We start from the raw sequence: 15,880 nt of genomic DNA, 5'->3' as shown, positions 1-15,880 counted from the left end.
TCATCCTTAAAGTAGCAGATTTAAAACAGAAACCAACAGTCCATCTCAGTACCAGCATAGGGCAGAAGAGAGGGCCTTGAGTTTCTCTCAGGTCTAATCCAAGGAGAGCAGAGGAGGAAACAGGCACAGGAAAGGGAAAGGCCTCTCCAAGGCCACTAGCTTAGCTTAAGAAACAGAGGAAAAGATGAGAAAGATTCCAGACAGACCTTTGACAAGCGAACCAAAGACTGCAAGTGGGCAGTTTACAAGGAAGGTCTTGTAGGGAGGGGAGTAGATAGCACCTAGATCTGAGCCTGGTCATCTGTCTACATTGGTCCATTCAGCGCTAGGAATGTTCTTCTCATGAGAACTCATTGGGTTTTATATTTAACCAACCTAGAAACAGAGTCTCAGACATTTGAGGTCATTCCCTGATTGTGGCAGGGCTCAGCTTGCTACATTTCTCTCTCCCTTGACAGTGTCCTGTCACTACAGTATCCTTGGGTCACTCTGAGTGCCAGCTGAGGAAGAATCCCCAGAAACCGTACCAAGCCCTGCTGATTTCTCCCTAAAGTCCCCAGTTCTACTGAGAGGGAGAAGATGCCAAGCTGGAGAACCAAGACCCATTCTCCCAAATAGCGGCTGGAGGTTCCCTGCCCCGCAGTGAGGACCTCCGTGGTATACAAAGACAGAGCACCACTGGGCAAATTATATAACCTTGGCTAACAGTAATTTTACATCTTAAAAAAAACAGGAAAATTTATCCTTTGCCTCAGATACACAAGTCTAAAAATAGCACAGCCAGCCAGCAAGTATGTATAATTTTTCTTTTGTGCATCTCTCCATCTACCAAATCCTTCCTCTGAAGAAATGAGGCAGCCAGCAGTCCTTTTTCTACAGTTACTTTGAGAGAGGATAGAGCAAATTGTTTCTCTCTGAGCCCACACACCTTCATTTATTCCCTTTGTTGGACAGTAGAAGCCAGTGCTGACTGAATTCCTATAACACGCCAGGATTTGGCTGAAGAACCAAAAGGACCATTCTCCTGAAAGATCCTAAAACAACCCTACGGAGGGGTTCACAGAAGGGCAAACCAAGGCACAGCGAAGGGCAATCATTGTGCTTACCCTTCTGAAGACCATTTTATCATCTCTACAGCATAAAGAGCAGTAAAATACAGCAGTACCAGCCCTGGATGGGCGTGCCAAACTCATCCGCACTCTGTTATTCAGTTTCTATCCAAATTCATTTCTTACCTCTTTCAACAACCTCATCCTACACACACACACACACACACACACACACACACACACACACACACACACGTACTCATCTACACCCTAAACCCTAACTATGCATAAAGCCCCACTCTTCAAACATAACATCACCTTTGAAAGCTCAATTTCTTTGCATTCACTGTTTCTTCTACCTAAACCACCATTTTAAACATTCTTGCTGAACTGGCAGATTCCCATCCATCCTTTGAGAACTTCCTTCTTAATAAATAGCTACTGTCTCCTCACTAAGTTCCTATTAGACAGGAAACCTGTCTTCTCCATCCCTGGACCAGGAACAGCATGCACAGAAGATGGACCATACATATATCAAACTGAAAAGCACAGTGATAGTAGTAACTGGAGTTAATGTTATGATACAAGAGTTGTGCTAAATACTTGGTAAAACTTACCTCTGACAGTCTTCATAACCTAGAGGTATAATTCTGTCATTCCTACCTATTCTCCATGAGGACAATCAAGACACAGAGGGTGCACTGACTCACCTAAGACTGCTTAACCACTAAACAAAGAAATACATTTGCATGGTTTCAACAAGTTAAGTGCTTAATGCAAATGCCAGGGTAGGTGTGACACAACTGGCCATTTCCTTGTTATTGATACACAGAACGTGAGCCTGCTTTGTAGAGTGTGTAGTGCCCACTTAAAGACAGTGATAACTCAGAAACTAATTACAGAGTGGTAGGCTCTGGGAAATGTGCCTTTTAAAAAGGGTTAGCATTGGATATCAATTGTTGTGGGGACAAGCAGGGACATGAATAAGCTAGTATCTGACCCCAAAATCCTTTCAATCCTGAGAGAACAGGAAGATAGCACTCCATATACCTTGTGACATAGCCCAATTTGGAGGCAACCCTTTCTCCTTGAATGAAAAAGATGTCCTTCAAACAGAATCATAAATTAACCCACTATACCCAGACTAACTAGTTCTAGAACAACAGGATTCTTAACATTAATTTCAGCTCCCTCTTTCCCAATGAATAGTGCAAAAGTCTTTTGATTTATGGACCTTTGTATGGGCTGTCTGCTTCTTCACTTAGAAATAATACAAAAGAATGAAATTTAGGGGGAAAAGAGCATCTGTCCTCAAATGGGGAGGAGGAAGTCAGTGTCTCAAAAAAGACAAAACCCCTTGGTTCAGGGTTCCTGACTAGCATTAAATGGTACTGGAAATCACATATTCAACTAATTCCTTTACACTTGCATTCCTCCATGTTGCTGGGGGAGAAGGCTGATCGCTATGAATATGGAAGTGAATACAAACTACAGTAAAAGGAAACAAATTGTGTGTGTGTGTGTGTGTGTGTGTGTGTGTGTGTGTGTGTGCCTGTGTTTTCAAAAACAGACTAAACAGAAGCCTGAATAATTCAGACAACTAAAATTACATCTTAAGCAGTTTTAAGGACATGATAAAATGTTCATTATTTTACTTAAAAGAGCTGAATTTAAAAAGATGCTCATGGCCTATGAAATGGCTCAGCGGGTAAAGACGTTTCCTAGCAAATGGGAACCACCTGATTCCATCCCATGGGCCCACACCTGAGTGCTGGAAGCCAGCTGCTTCCAGTTGTCCTCTCACCTTCATAGGCATGTGGTACAAATGCATCTGTATGTACACACAAGTCAATAAAAAATATAATACAAAGTTAAATAGAAAAGAATGTTAAAATGTGTCCCCAGGAAAGTAGAATTTCCAGAATGTATACAAATATGAATGGAAGCTTTAAATCTGAAACCAAACTGTTAACAGCAATATTTGCATGGCAAAATTAAAGAGGATATTTATTTGCCATCTTATCATACTTGCATTTTACAAATTCTTTACATTAACAATGTATGGGTGCCTTTAAGTTTTAAAAGGACATATTTTAAGACATAAGAAATGACTTTTAAAATAAATTGGCAGAGAAAATGATCTCAGATTAAAACATATGACTTATTTCTGCATTTCTTAGCATCAATAGCTTTATCTTCCAGAGCAAAACTACATTTCATGTGTTTCAAAAACAAAAAGAGAGAAAAGAAGCTTGGAGTATACAGGATTTTTTGAGATCCCAGGACACACGGGGAGCTGGCAAGAGGCTCAATACAGACCAGTTCTAGATTCTAGGAGTAAATCTTGCAAAACCAGATATGACTTCTGAGTTGACCTTGCTGTAGTCAGGGGCAGCCCTACCTGGATCTGGACTGCTTCAGAATCATGACTTGGGGTAGACAACACCTATTCCAGATCAGAAAGCCGGGGATTCACTAACTTGAAAGCAACAGACATTGCCGAATCCGAGCCTTGACAAGCAGGTAATGAGCACGATTGCTTAATTCCAGTTCTAAGTTAGAAATTTCAGCCAATTGCAGATTAATCATGGATAAGGCTATAAGGCATAGAATGGATGCTATTGTGTGTGTGTGTGTGTGTGTGTGTGTGTGTGTGTGTGTGTGTGTGCGCGCGCGCGTGTGTGTGTGCTGCCAAATGGTCTGCCTGGTTTATTGGTTTAGCTTTTGCTTTGCTATACAATTTTTTAGTATCGCGATACAATTCTCATGAGTCCTAAGAAGTGACCTACATTGGGAAGCAAAATTTAACAAGCTCTATAGGAAAGGGGGGGGAGAGAGAGAGAGAGAGGGAATATATAACTTGATATATTCTAACTATGCAATATAAATCTACAAAGAGGTTGATAATAGTTGTCTATTAACAGAATTCTTAATAAAAATCACAAGTAAGAGGGCTGGAGAGATAGTTCAGTGGTTAAGATCAATGGCTGTTCTTCCAAAAGACTCAGGTTCATTTCCCAGCAGCCACATGGCAGCTCAGAACTGTCTATAACTCCAGTTCTAGCTGATCTGACACTCTCACACGCTCACATACACATGCAAACAGACAGAACAACAATATACATAAAATAAAAATAAGTCACTAAAAACATCACAAGTGGATGAAGTATTGAAAGACATATGTCATATAGCATCAATAGATAGATATGCTATGTAGAATTCACTATAAGTTGAGGGGCATCCACTGTGAAATTTTGGGGGAAGGTCAGCATAATGTTGCAACATAAATGAAAGCAAGGACATGTGTCCTGTGTACAATGAACCTGATGCCTCTGTCCAAAGAGACTGAATAGAACAGCTTGGTGCTTCCCTGATCACAGTGTGAGCCTTGACTGTGTGAAGGACTAAACCATAAAGTACCCTAATGTTTTGGTGAAAAGGCTATTTTTCCATCTAGCCACATAGAGGGTACTTCTGGCTTTCTGGTGCTGACCCAGCTCCTTTGGAGTAACTGTCACAGGTTGCATGTTAATAGGTATTCCTTCTCAGAATAAATGGTCAGTCAAGGCCCTCAGAGCTGTGCTCCCCAGCCCTCTTTTGGAGTGCTGCTTAGACAGCTCCACATAGGCAGTGATAAAGGGGATCCTTACAATGGTCAGTTGTCTCCACTGACTTCTTAGATACAGTGAAAAATACCACAGTATTTTCCCAAGCAGATGGAGTGCATATGACCTCATATATTGGTCAACATTCAATACTGAGTCCTGGGTATTTTAAGGGATAATAATGATCTGGATTTGGGGGAGATACGGGCACCTCACAAAGCCATCATTCTTCCACACAATAGTGTACAATTAGTGTGTCATCACTACTATGCAGCAGGGAAGAGTCCCAAGAGAAAAATCACAAACATGGGGGGCACCAAAAGCACACAGCAGGGAAATGTCACAGTAAGTTCTGTTCATAAAGTTGGGTGAGGATACCAAGCTGGAGTTTTGTACTGCTCACAGCACTTAACTGAAAGATTAGAGAACAAGTGCATCCTGCAACCACCATAGTTCTACTTGGCACCTTTCCCATGCCAGGCATAGTACAAGTATCTGCTGTTCACAGCAATAAAAAGTCAGTCTAAGAAATCAAGGTTCAGAAAAGTTATGGAACTTCCCCACAATTTCACAGCAAGTAGGAGATAGACACAAGACCTAAATCGCTCTCATTGTAAGCAATATTTATGTTGATTCTCTTTTCCAAGAAATGGGAAAGGGCCTGGTGGCAATATTGTTGTTGTTGTTATATTATTATTATTATATTTGTACTGTCCTTACCCGAAGTTGCACACATACACAAACGCTAAACACCAATCTGATTGGGATAAGTGGGCTTCCTAAACACTCACCATATAGTTAGCAAATACATTGTTATTACAGACCTCTGTACCATAATATAATTATCCATATTTTTCTGTGGTGCAAATCACTTCAGATAAGTTCGTTGGTGGCCCTGGAAGAAAGTTTTACAAATGCAAAGATGATCTAGGAAATGCAATCTCTATGAGTCTTGGGTAGATCTAGAGAGAGAAGGAGAGGGAGACGGAAAGAAAGGGAGAAGGAGACAAGAGGAGAGGGGAAGAGGGAATGAACGAGAGGAGAGAGGGGAAGAAGAGAGAAAGGTAGACTGGGCAAAAACTCTGGACAAACCAAACAATACCTCTAGGATCACTAACAAGAGTTTTAATCAGAAGTCAGAAGATTCACACAGACTCCCATCGGGCTCTCAGAGATGGATCTCTTTTCTCAGAGCACCATGTTCTACAGGTGGCAATGTCTCTCAGGCTGATTGGCTCCAACCAGAACTGCAGGCAATTACACTGTAAAATTATGGGCAAATGCCAAGTCACCCTAAACACCAGCAAAACAATTTAATTTTCTTGCCCAACATGCCATCCACCTGCTGTGGGATGGATAACATGAAAAACAGGACAACTATGTCCCTGCCCTCTTTAGGGCTTCTTATTCTCTACAGAACAAGAGAAAACTGAAGGAGAAAAGGAGGAAGCCAGCCTACCCAGTAAGTGGAGCAGTCTATTGGATAACCTGATATCTAGGAGTCTAAAGTCAGCACAGACTTGATGTTTGGGGTTTGGGGTTTTGTTTTGTTTTGTTTTTAAGTGTGGGACTAGAAGTCTGGAAGGGATGAAGGAGTAGGGGCAGCAGTTGACTATAGTCAAGATGCACTGTATGAAATTCCCAAAGAATTAGTAAAACTATGAATGCGTTGAAGAAGATGAAGAGGAGCAGAAGGAGCCAGTAGCAAAATCAGCAGCAGCAAAAATCAGTTTACAAAGATTCCTAAGAAGCCAATGAAGAGGGCACGTGACAGAAAGGAGACCAGAATGGAAATTAAGGAACTTCTCTCTGAGAAGGGGAGAAGATCGTGAGATCTTCGCTGAGACCGTGGTCTTTCGTGTGTGTGTCTGTGTGTGTGTGTGTGGGTGGGGGATGATATGAAATTGATCCTTTGTAAAGAAGGCCAGTACATGGGCAAATTCTAATCCAAATAATGTGTGTTATTAGTGATATGAGTTATTCTATAGAAGAGTGTTGGCCTAGTCCTCAACAGAGGCCAGACACCGAGCAACTGGGCAAATTAACAGACCCCTCTGGGCAAGGAAGGGAATGGCTAGATTGGCCTTAAAGCCAGAGTAGGCTCTTAGAAGGCTTTCCCAGGGGAAGGGAAGGAAGGTGACCAAAAATATCACCTGGGCTTTCTATGGAGAAGCGATTGTGACGTGGAGTGGGAGCAGAAATCACAGGCCACCCCACTCCAGAAAAGATGGGTACCATAACATCACCAGGACAAGGAAGGACCCTCTTCAGAAGGCTCTACCTACTTTCTAATTCCATGCTTTCTCTTTCTAATCGGAAGGCTAAAACTGCAAAGGACACTGATAAAATGTGGTCCAGCTGATCTTAATGCAGACTGCAGCTGCAGATCCCCACAGGGTGTGGGCAGCCTGAACAGGGCTTTACCTGTAGGCATGCATGTGAGAAGCTAGAAAGTCCAGCCCCTCAAGATTCCTGGATGTTCCCCTTGGAGACTTAAGCAGTTTTGTCCTCTCTCCCCTATCTCTTCAGGGAAAAGCAGTAGGCATGCATACCAGGCAGAGCAGAGCATCAAAGGAGATTGTCTTATCTCTAGTCAGAGGCAGAGGTCTACTCTAAAGACACTGGCCTCAAAGGTAGCCAGAGTGGACTGCAAACTTGGGAAAGAAACTGCTTCTCCCACAAAGAACTACAGAAATTAGCAGTAGACACACTCGCTGTAGTTTGGGAATGGATGGAGTGGGAAAAGGAGAAACGCACACATGGAATCCTGTCCCCTCCTAGTCCTCTCCTGTTCCGAATTAATTATCTGCAAAGGAAGCCTATGCCATCCAAATTTGAATTCCAATTTAATCTCCTAATACTTATATTGGCTCCTCTTGCCAACAGAGAAACTGTCAAAGTTGCAATCCTGTCTTTACTCATTCTGCTACTGTTTCAATTAACCCAGAGTCAGGCCTGGTGGGTCACGCCTATAATCCCAGCACTGAGGAAGCTGAAGCAGGAAAACTGATCCAAGTTTAATGTCAGACCAGGCTGGGCGGTGTAATGAGTATCAGGCTACCCAGAGCTACACTTTAGGACATCGTTCCCTAAAACCAAATGAACAAACAAAAAAAGACAATCCAAACATCAGCATTAACAGTTAAGTACTGGAGAGAAAAGTAGATATATGTTAAGTAAACTATGAATATGTATTTAAATAAAACTACCAGGTGGCCATGCATAAGAGTCTACAGTTTCAGAGACCCTCTGGTAAAATGAATTCATCAAGTATTTTTCTATAGGGCACATGATTCGGGGTCTTTCCCAATAACCCAGATGTATTATTCTCCATCTTGGTCTTTCAGAGGATTTCTTAGAATCTTGTTCTGCCTGCCCATGGTGACTATCGTGTTTAATTGCAGCATTTGGGAGGGGAGGCAGAGACAGGAGAATTTCTATAAGTTCAAGATCAGCCTACTGTATGAAGTGAATTCCAGGACAGCTAAGCCTACACGGAGAAAATCTGTCTCAAAAACCAAGACAGAGAAACAAACAAACAAACACAGAGTAAGCCAGCTCTACACCAATTCAGAGCAGTCATGTGTAGCATTCCTGGGAGCTATTCCCTAAGCTCCCTTGGGAGAAAACAACAATAAAAATGTTTGTATAGGTGAAACAAGACTTCTGCTGATACATCCTAGTTCTAGACGTGCTACACCAGAAAGGAAAGAACTCTGAGGCTGCGTGTCAGTAACAAGGATCACCTAAGACAAATGACCTAAACATCTCTCTTTCCCAGTTTACCTCTCAGTAGAAATACAGCGGGTAGCATGAGCCCACTAAGGACTATCGTCAACAGTGTAAACACCCCACACAAATGAGAGTAACAACCATTCCAGCTGCCTCTTGGCATGGCCTTCCCTAGGCAGAAGATACCCACAAAACAGCCCCACAAGTCCACCATGGTGTCCCACCATGATGGTATGTCTCTAAGCCTCCTTCCATCGCCCAATCGCGAGCTTCTAAAGGACAGAAAAGGTCTCAGTCCTCTCTGTTGGCAGAGCCTGGTATCTTCACTGCCTGAAGCATGGGAATTCTTGAAGGAATAACTGAGTATTAAGACTTGCCTAGGGCTGGAGAGATGGCTCAGCGGTTAAGAGCACTGACTGCTCTTCCAGAGGTCCTGAGTTCAAATCCCAGCAACCACATGGTGGCTCACATAATGAGATCTGATGCCTTCTTCTGGTGTGTCTGAAGACAGCTACAGTGTACTTATATATAATAAATAAATCTTTAAAAAAACAAAAGACTTGCCTATGTTCTGATGGATGCCACTAGGATTTACATTAAAAGAAAAATAACTCTAGGCTCAAATAAATGGAAAACAAACAAACAAAACAAAACTGTGTCATAGCCACACTATAGCAGGGGGACATAGTAGTTTGGACAGCATGGAAACATTTCCTAAACACTGTGCATTTTGATACTTTGAAAAGATAGCACTTTGATCACTTCTTATTTTGAAGCCTACCAGCTCAATCTACATTTAAAAGTCTGTGAACACAGTCCTTAGCCACTTACAAAGGGGATGCTTATAGCTGTTTGCTTTATGCTTTGTTTGTTTATTCCCCCAAAAGGGGTGCCCTGCTCTCCTTGTGGAAAAAAAATTAATGGGGATGGTTGCAATAAGAGGAGACTCGTGGCACAACTTAAATTAATTTCTTTCTGAAACACAAACAAAACAGTAAATGCTCAAAACTCTGCATCATGTTTAAATCCTCCTTCATAAATGTGTGTGGGTTTCACCTGATAAGAATCTGTGTTGAATGGGAGTTGAAAGATGTTTTTCTTCTTCTTCTTTTTCTTCCTCTCGGCTTCCATACAAATGGTTCGTTTGCAGCAATTTTTAATTAAAAACAGTTCCCATAGTAAGAAAGTGGGGTGGGGTGGGGGAACCTTAGGAGAAGGGAACTGTGTTAGCAAGCCCTGTAGTCTGTTTTCTGAAGCCATGAAGGCGGCTTGAAAAACAAGGGAGTTTGGAAGTTCCTATTTTAAAAAGCTTCACTGTTGGTTTCATTTAACATTTTCAAAATAGCTGGTCTTGCTAATACCTGCCCCTCCCCCACGCTTCCCCAACCCCCTTCAGAAAGCCACGGGCCCGCCCTCTTATTTTTACTGAACATTGAAAAGTCTTTCCTATACTGTAGCTCAGGGGACTGGCAAGTTTTCCTTCTGAATTCCTAGGGGGAGAGATCACCTAAGTATTAGAAAAGTTTCCTTCTTTTCTACCTATCCAAAGTAACTAACCTCCTTGGGTCTGTGTTCCGTGGGAACCATCACCGGTACTGAGCCGGTACCATGATGCTACAAGCTGGGACCCGGGGACTGAGTATATACAAATGGAGCGAAAATAAATGAGGGCAAAGCACACACGCCCCCTCTCGCCCATCCCTAGGGTGGTTTAGAATTAAGCTGAGGAAGGGTGAAAAAACAGTCAATATGAATTTTAAGGTCTTCAAACATTTCGAAGCCTTCCTATTAAATGGTATAAAAGTAAACCCTATAATTAGTCTAAAACCCTCCTGTGAACTGCTTTCTATAGTAGTCACAGTTTTCTCATTCACAATAGGGTGTATAATGTTGATAAAAGAAGAAAAATTCAAAAACGTAAGGACACTGCAGGTAACTGCTGTTTTATGTAATTTTATTAAAATCAGTGCAGTGACGATGTAGAAGAAAATAGAGTTCACAATCTTCTTTGAAATGGAAGCATTCTTGGCCGTTGGCTTTAAAGAAATAAGACACTGAGAACTTAACCACAGTAACAAAGAATTGTGTAAGTCAGTCTGATGATCTGACTTAAATTCTACAATAATCCAGCATTAGTCAATTTCTGCCCTCAAATTCATATTCACCAGGGCAGTGAGCACACCTACATTTTTCTTTCACAATGTAGACCTCAGGTTTTTTGTTGTTGTTTTGTTTTGTTTTGTTTTGTTTTGTTTTTAACAGCTGTTTTTGTTTTGTTATAGCTTTCCTCAGACAAAAATCCTCAAGTCTTTAGAAGATATTTTTATGTCCTATCTGATTGGAATCTTTGTGCCATGTTAAATTAAATTGCATGCTAAACTGTGTAGCTGTTTTCTCCCAAAAGAAATGTGCAGTGTAACCATTCAAATAAATGGATTTCGGAAGACATGGGGGTCAATTTATGGTCGCATACTAAATGGAAAAATGTAACATTTTCTCTACTGACCAAGGAAAGACTGTGGCACATCTCAAAGTTCCTCATAAGTTTATTTTAAAGTGAGAGCTTGGTGGGTGTAGGGTGGGGGGTTGGGGTGGGGCTGGGACTTCACACATTTACCCAAATCTACTAAGGTGTTAATGTTGGGAAGAGATTTTACTTCCTAGAATATGCATCTGCATTTAAAATAGATTTGAATATTTTTTTAACTTTTTAATGGGCTCATGTTCCTTTCCAAAGAGGTTAGGTCACGAGCTCTTAAACTGTTGTTTTTCCACAAAGATTAGAGAGCTAAATGGCCTCATGATAATAAAATAAATGCAGGCAATGTGAGGTGAGAGTTTTCAGAGGCAGATGTCCCACAAGCAACTTCAGCTCCTGGGGGTGGGGGAGGTACCAGGCCCCTCACAGCAGAGCTGTCATTGGGATTTCAATGGCAAGGTTCTGGGGCCCTCTCTGCCTCCCCCCACCCTCCTTTATCTCCAGGAAGCCCAGGTTTGCTACTCAGAAAACGTTAAGTGAAAAGCTACTTAGTCCAATGGTTTGCTGTCCCGGAGCCAGCTGTGCCAGGACCCAGGTTTTGAAGTTTTCTCCAGAAATAGCTGATTCTTTCACTACCATTTGTAAGTTTGAACTAAATACCACCCATGAAGCATAATGTCTGCAGTCCTTACTCTGTTTCTTAATACTTTCTCGTATTAAGGCAAACCATGCTGAGTTTTCAAATTCAAGGGTTATGGCAGGTGATTTGCAGGTGGGGAAATCCAGACTTCACACTCACTCCTGACAGGATCAAGCTAGAAATAGTACTAACTCACAACCCAGTGGTCCTTAAACCAATACAACCCAGTATTTGAAGCACATTGATTTAATTGGAAGAAATGCCCATGGGTGAATATCCTGGGGGTCAATCCCACAAGGGCAGTGAGTGATGTCATGGCTCTGCGCTAATTTATTACCTTTTGGTTTTTTGTGTTTTTTTTTTTTTAAAGAGAGAGGCCTTTAGAATTACTTGTTTGAATTTCTTCTTAGCTGAGTACATGTTCCAAAGAGAATACGAAGGAGAGAGAGAGAGAGAGAGAGAGAGAGAGAGAGAGAGAGATAGAGAGATAAAGAGAGGGAGAGGAGCAGGAGATAATAAACTATATATCGTGCACATAGGAGTGAGAAGAAAAGGACAGAGTGTGAGAGAATGTTTATGATTGTAGGCATTGGCTAAATAGTAAAGGTGATCTATTTAGTTTTGTGTGTGAACAGATGGGTCAATCTTGCAGTAGTATATGGTGACTGTAAGCAATTTCTACTCAGGCTGCATTATATGTTTTAGAGAAAAGGAACCACCTGTGATGCTACCTGTAACTTTTTAATGCAAAGTTATTTTTTCCTCTAAGTACACATTATTATCAAATTTTAATATTTAATGTGAATATATATACACAGTAGAAGCAATTAATGATTACTGTCCTTTATCATAGGCTATGAAAATATACTTCTTGTGCTGAGACAAAGGTGTCAATGTAATTATGTATATAATTACTTTTAAAAGCCTTAATAAGAGGGTACAGTGTGAAGGTTGGTCCAGAACACACTGAAAAACAGCTCGCAGTACTTGGGTGTCAGGACAGTTAAAAACTCAAAGATTTCTCAAAGCAAGCTCGCCTGTCCTGGTCCTTCAGCTCTAGCCAGAGCAATCTCTTGCAGTCACAGTCTGTAATCTAAAAGTTGGAAGTTCTTGGGTTTAGCTCTCAAGGAAGATTAATGTGTCATTTTGGAAAAGCATACTCCTAATGGGTCACTTTCCAAACATCTCAAACACGAAACAGTGGAGAATCCATTCCATCTTAGGGTTTGTATGGGGACCAGGAGGGATGGGAGGTCTCCCAGCTCAAAGCTAGCTGCCCAGGGTTGTGGATAGGCTCAGAGACACCCAGAACCCAAGAATAGCTATCCTGCTTCAACTAGCCAGAGGATGGGAAGACACCACCACAAAACCTCAACAACTTTCTAACATGCAAGCAGGACACAGGTTGTCCTTCAATCCTATGTTCAAGAATTAATCCATTGCAGCCTATGGTCTGACCGCTTCTATTATTACTACTACTACTATTACTACTATTATTATTATTATTTAGAAATACTTAGCAAAGAGATTTTTAATTGTATTTATTTTTTTATTTTTTAACTTTTTATCAATCCCCGTGACAGTTGCCCTTTTTTTAATTGAACACTTTATTACTATTACTGGGTGCCTCAACTGTAAGACATTCCCAATCCTCCCAATTTTGAAAGCAGGCTCTGTCACTGATAGCTGGGACAGGGACTGAAGATTCCAACACACTGCTACAAAGATTTTCATAGAAGACAGAAGCTGTATCACACACATATAAAGCAACACACCACAGACACATGCACACACACAAGCACACACACATATATACACACACTCACACAATCCTCTTTACTGCCAAGAACTCAGCACTCTAAACACAGGGTTTACACTGTACAGGAGCTTCTGGCTTCTAGAAAGAGGCAAAGTGCCAGCAATTATATTTAACATTCATGGTGCATTAACATATAAAGAAAAAAAGTGACGATAAAGACAGCCAGGTTTTAAAACAACAACAAAAAAAAAAAAAAAAAAAAAAAACAGAAACAAACAAACAAAACCCACAAGGTCTTGTCCAGCAGTTAACCAATCAGAAAGCAGGTCACATCATCTTTTTAGCCCTATTCAATACATTAAACATCAGGGATTCTCTAAGGCTCCTTAGACGATTCAAGGCAAGTGTGTTTTATTTTATCATGCAAACTTAATCAAATCCTTTCTCAGAGTTAAAAGTCAATCTTCAATCTAAATACCTACCAAAGCTATTCTGCCAACACCTCTGAGGCTTGACTCTTATGGGTGTTTGTACTATGCAGAGAAAACTCAATTCCCAGAGATTTGTGTTTCTTCAAGAGACTTTGACACACCTACAATAAACACTTCGACACCAAGTCCCAACTTACAGGCAGATGAGCACTGGGCAGCAGTACGTTTTGCCACTCAGCCAGCCCAGAGAAAAATTAAATATTTAAATTGTGAAAGGGGAGTCTGGAGTTTTGCATTTGGAAAGTTCTGAAGAAGTCCGGGACTGGCTCACTGCCTGAGAGGCTCAGTCTCCCTCTCTCTGGAGATCCCAAATGCGCTGAACTGTTGCTGGCTTCAATGGGGAGCTACCTCCTGTCCCAGGGTAGAGCCTTGGGAGGCACAACCAGAGAAACGAGAAGGCATAGAACCCCACCTCCTCAGTCAACCTGTTTCTGAATTTAACACAGAAACAGGCAAACGTGTGTCTTCCCCGACCCCACCTCCGGGGAGTTCTGAAAAGTACACAAGGCTCCTCTCATGTCCCTTTTACCTCAATTTTAGTCACTTTTAAAAAGTAAGTTCACGTCAAACCAGACTTTCTCAGGAACTTGCGAAATATATGAATATATTATATTACACACATACACACACACACTCACACCACAGACACAGACACCCACAAAATCTCTTGCAATTTATATCTCAACAAACAGGACCATCTCTAAGCCTGTAAGCACCAGAGTTCTGGGAAACCTGCATTTCTAGAGACTCTGCATGTGAACCAAGTGCTGGCTTGTCTATTTCCAGATTCTAAGATTCCGGCAGAAAACTGTCCCCAGCTCCAAGAGTTACTGTCCCTGGAAACCCAGCATTCAAACTCGTGGGCTCATCCTACTGTGCTCATTTCTACCTACGCGGTAGTAGCTGGTGGGACACTTCCCACAGAATTCAGCTAAGAACCTCAGGAAAAGCCCATCACAGTTTAAAAAAAAAAAATCCACAAACGCACGAGAAGAACTTACCTCTGTACGAGACTGCAGTCTCTTGTTCATCTCATAGATTCGGTACTCTGGCTGTACCATGTATGGTGTATGTCTCCTATAAAATGGGCCGAAAGGAGAAGAATAGAAGGGGTCATGTGGTGTGCTGGACATCTTGCCTGCTTGTCGAAAATCAAGCTTAATAGAGTATCAGGAACGTCCATGCAGAGCACATGGGCTGTGTTCTTCACAGTACAAAGTAGACGCACGCACACACGCTCACACACACACACACAGAGGCAGGCAGGCAGGCAGGCTGAGCACACTGACTGGGAAGTGCTGTGGGAGCCCTCTATAGCGAGAGAGGAGAGGGAACGAAGAGGGGGAGGGAGGGGAGGGAGGGCGCAGGGAGCTCTGAGAGGGAGAGCGGAGGTTGGAGGTTGGAGGTTGGGAGGAAGGAAGGAGGGGGAGAAGGGGAGGGGGAGAGAGAGAGAGAGAGAGGAGAGAGAGAGAGAGAGAGAGAGAGAGAGAGAGAGAGCGAGCGCTGGATAGCTAGAGGCTCCAACTGCTTGTTTTTAAAGAAGCAGTTGGTGAAGAGGTCATTTCCTGTCCGCACTGTAGACTAGTTCAAAAATATAATTCTCCTCATAGTCTGACAAGAGGTCTAAGGCTGAGTTTTAATTTTTCCCCCTCTAGCCAAGACCTTGCAAGCCTGATTGTTAAGCTTGTTAGCATAGAGGTGGGTTCACCCACTGCCTGAGCCTCTCACCCCTGACAGCCACACTGTTGTAATGTATCAGAAATGGGATGACTCCCAAACACAACAACACTGGCACTCTGGTCCCTCTGACTTGGGGTTGGTGATTCACTCCTGGGAAGATTCCTCTGGGCCCTCATCTCCCAACAGAGTTTTGGCTGTACCTGCCGCACTTCGGATAGGGAGCTGAGCTGCGGCTTAGCATTCCCCTCCCCCTGCCTTCCAAACTACTTATATGCCCAGCCCCCTTCCTATCCTCCCCAAAAGGGCTTAAAGCCCTTTGGAAGATGGTTTTAGGGGGCCTGCGTTCAGCTTGCCTACACAGTCTCAGGTAAAAACAGTATCACCCCGGACCTGAATGAGGAGCCATCTAAAATCCATCCAAGAGGCAATGGGCTTTTATTTCTAT

General features: G+C 42.2%; 1 protein-coding gene across 10 annotated transcripts in view; it reads right to left on the bottom strand.

Annotated features, from left to right (window-relative positions):
- Window positions 1-15,108, bottom strand: part of Ldb2 (LIM domain binding 2) — a 324,996-nt gene extending 309,888 nt beyond the window's left edge. For 9 of the 10 annotated variants that reach the window (XM_032916619.1, XM_032916618.1, XM_032916620.1 and 6 more), the window contains exon 1: window positions 14,757-15,102. In XM_032916619.1, coding sequence (XP_032772510.1) covers window positions 14,757-14,888 — 132 coding nt within the window. In that variant the 5' untranslated portion in view covers window positions 14,889-15,102. Of the gene's footprint in view, window positions 1-14,756 lie in introns of all 10 variants that reach the window. The other variant, XM_032916616.1, reaches the window with a different exon arrangement.
- Between the last annotated feature and the right edge of the window lie 772 nt (window positions 15,109-15,880).

This window comes from Rattus rattus, chromosome 11, assembly GCF_011064425.1.
Source record: "Rattus rattus isolate New Zealand chromosome 11, Rrattus_CSIRO_v1, whole genome shotgun sequence".
Classification (NCBI taxonomy): domain Eukaryota; kingdom Metazoa; phylum Chordata; class Mammalia; order Rodentia; family Muridae; genus Rattus; species Rattus rattus.
Note: the sequence above shows the minus strand (reverse complement) of the source record. Positions and strands in the feature narration are given on the sequence as shown.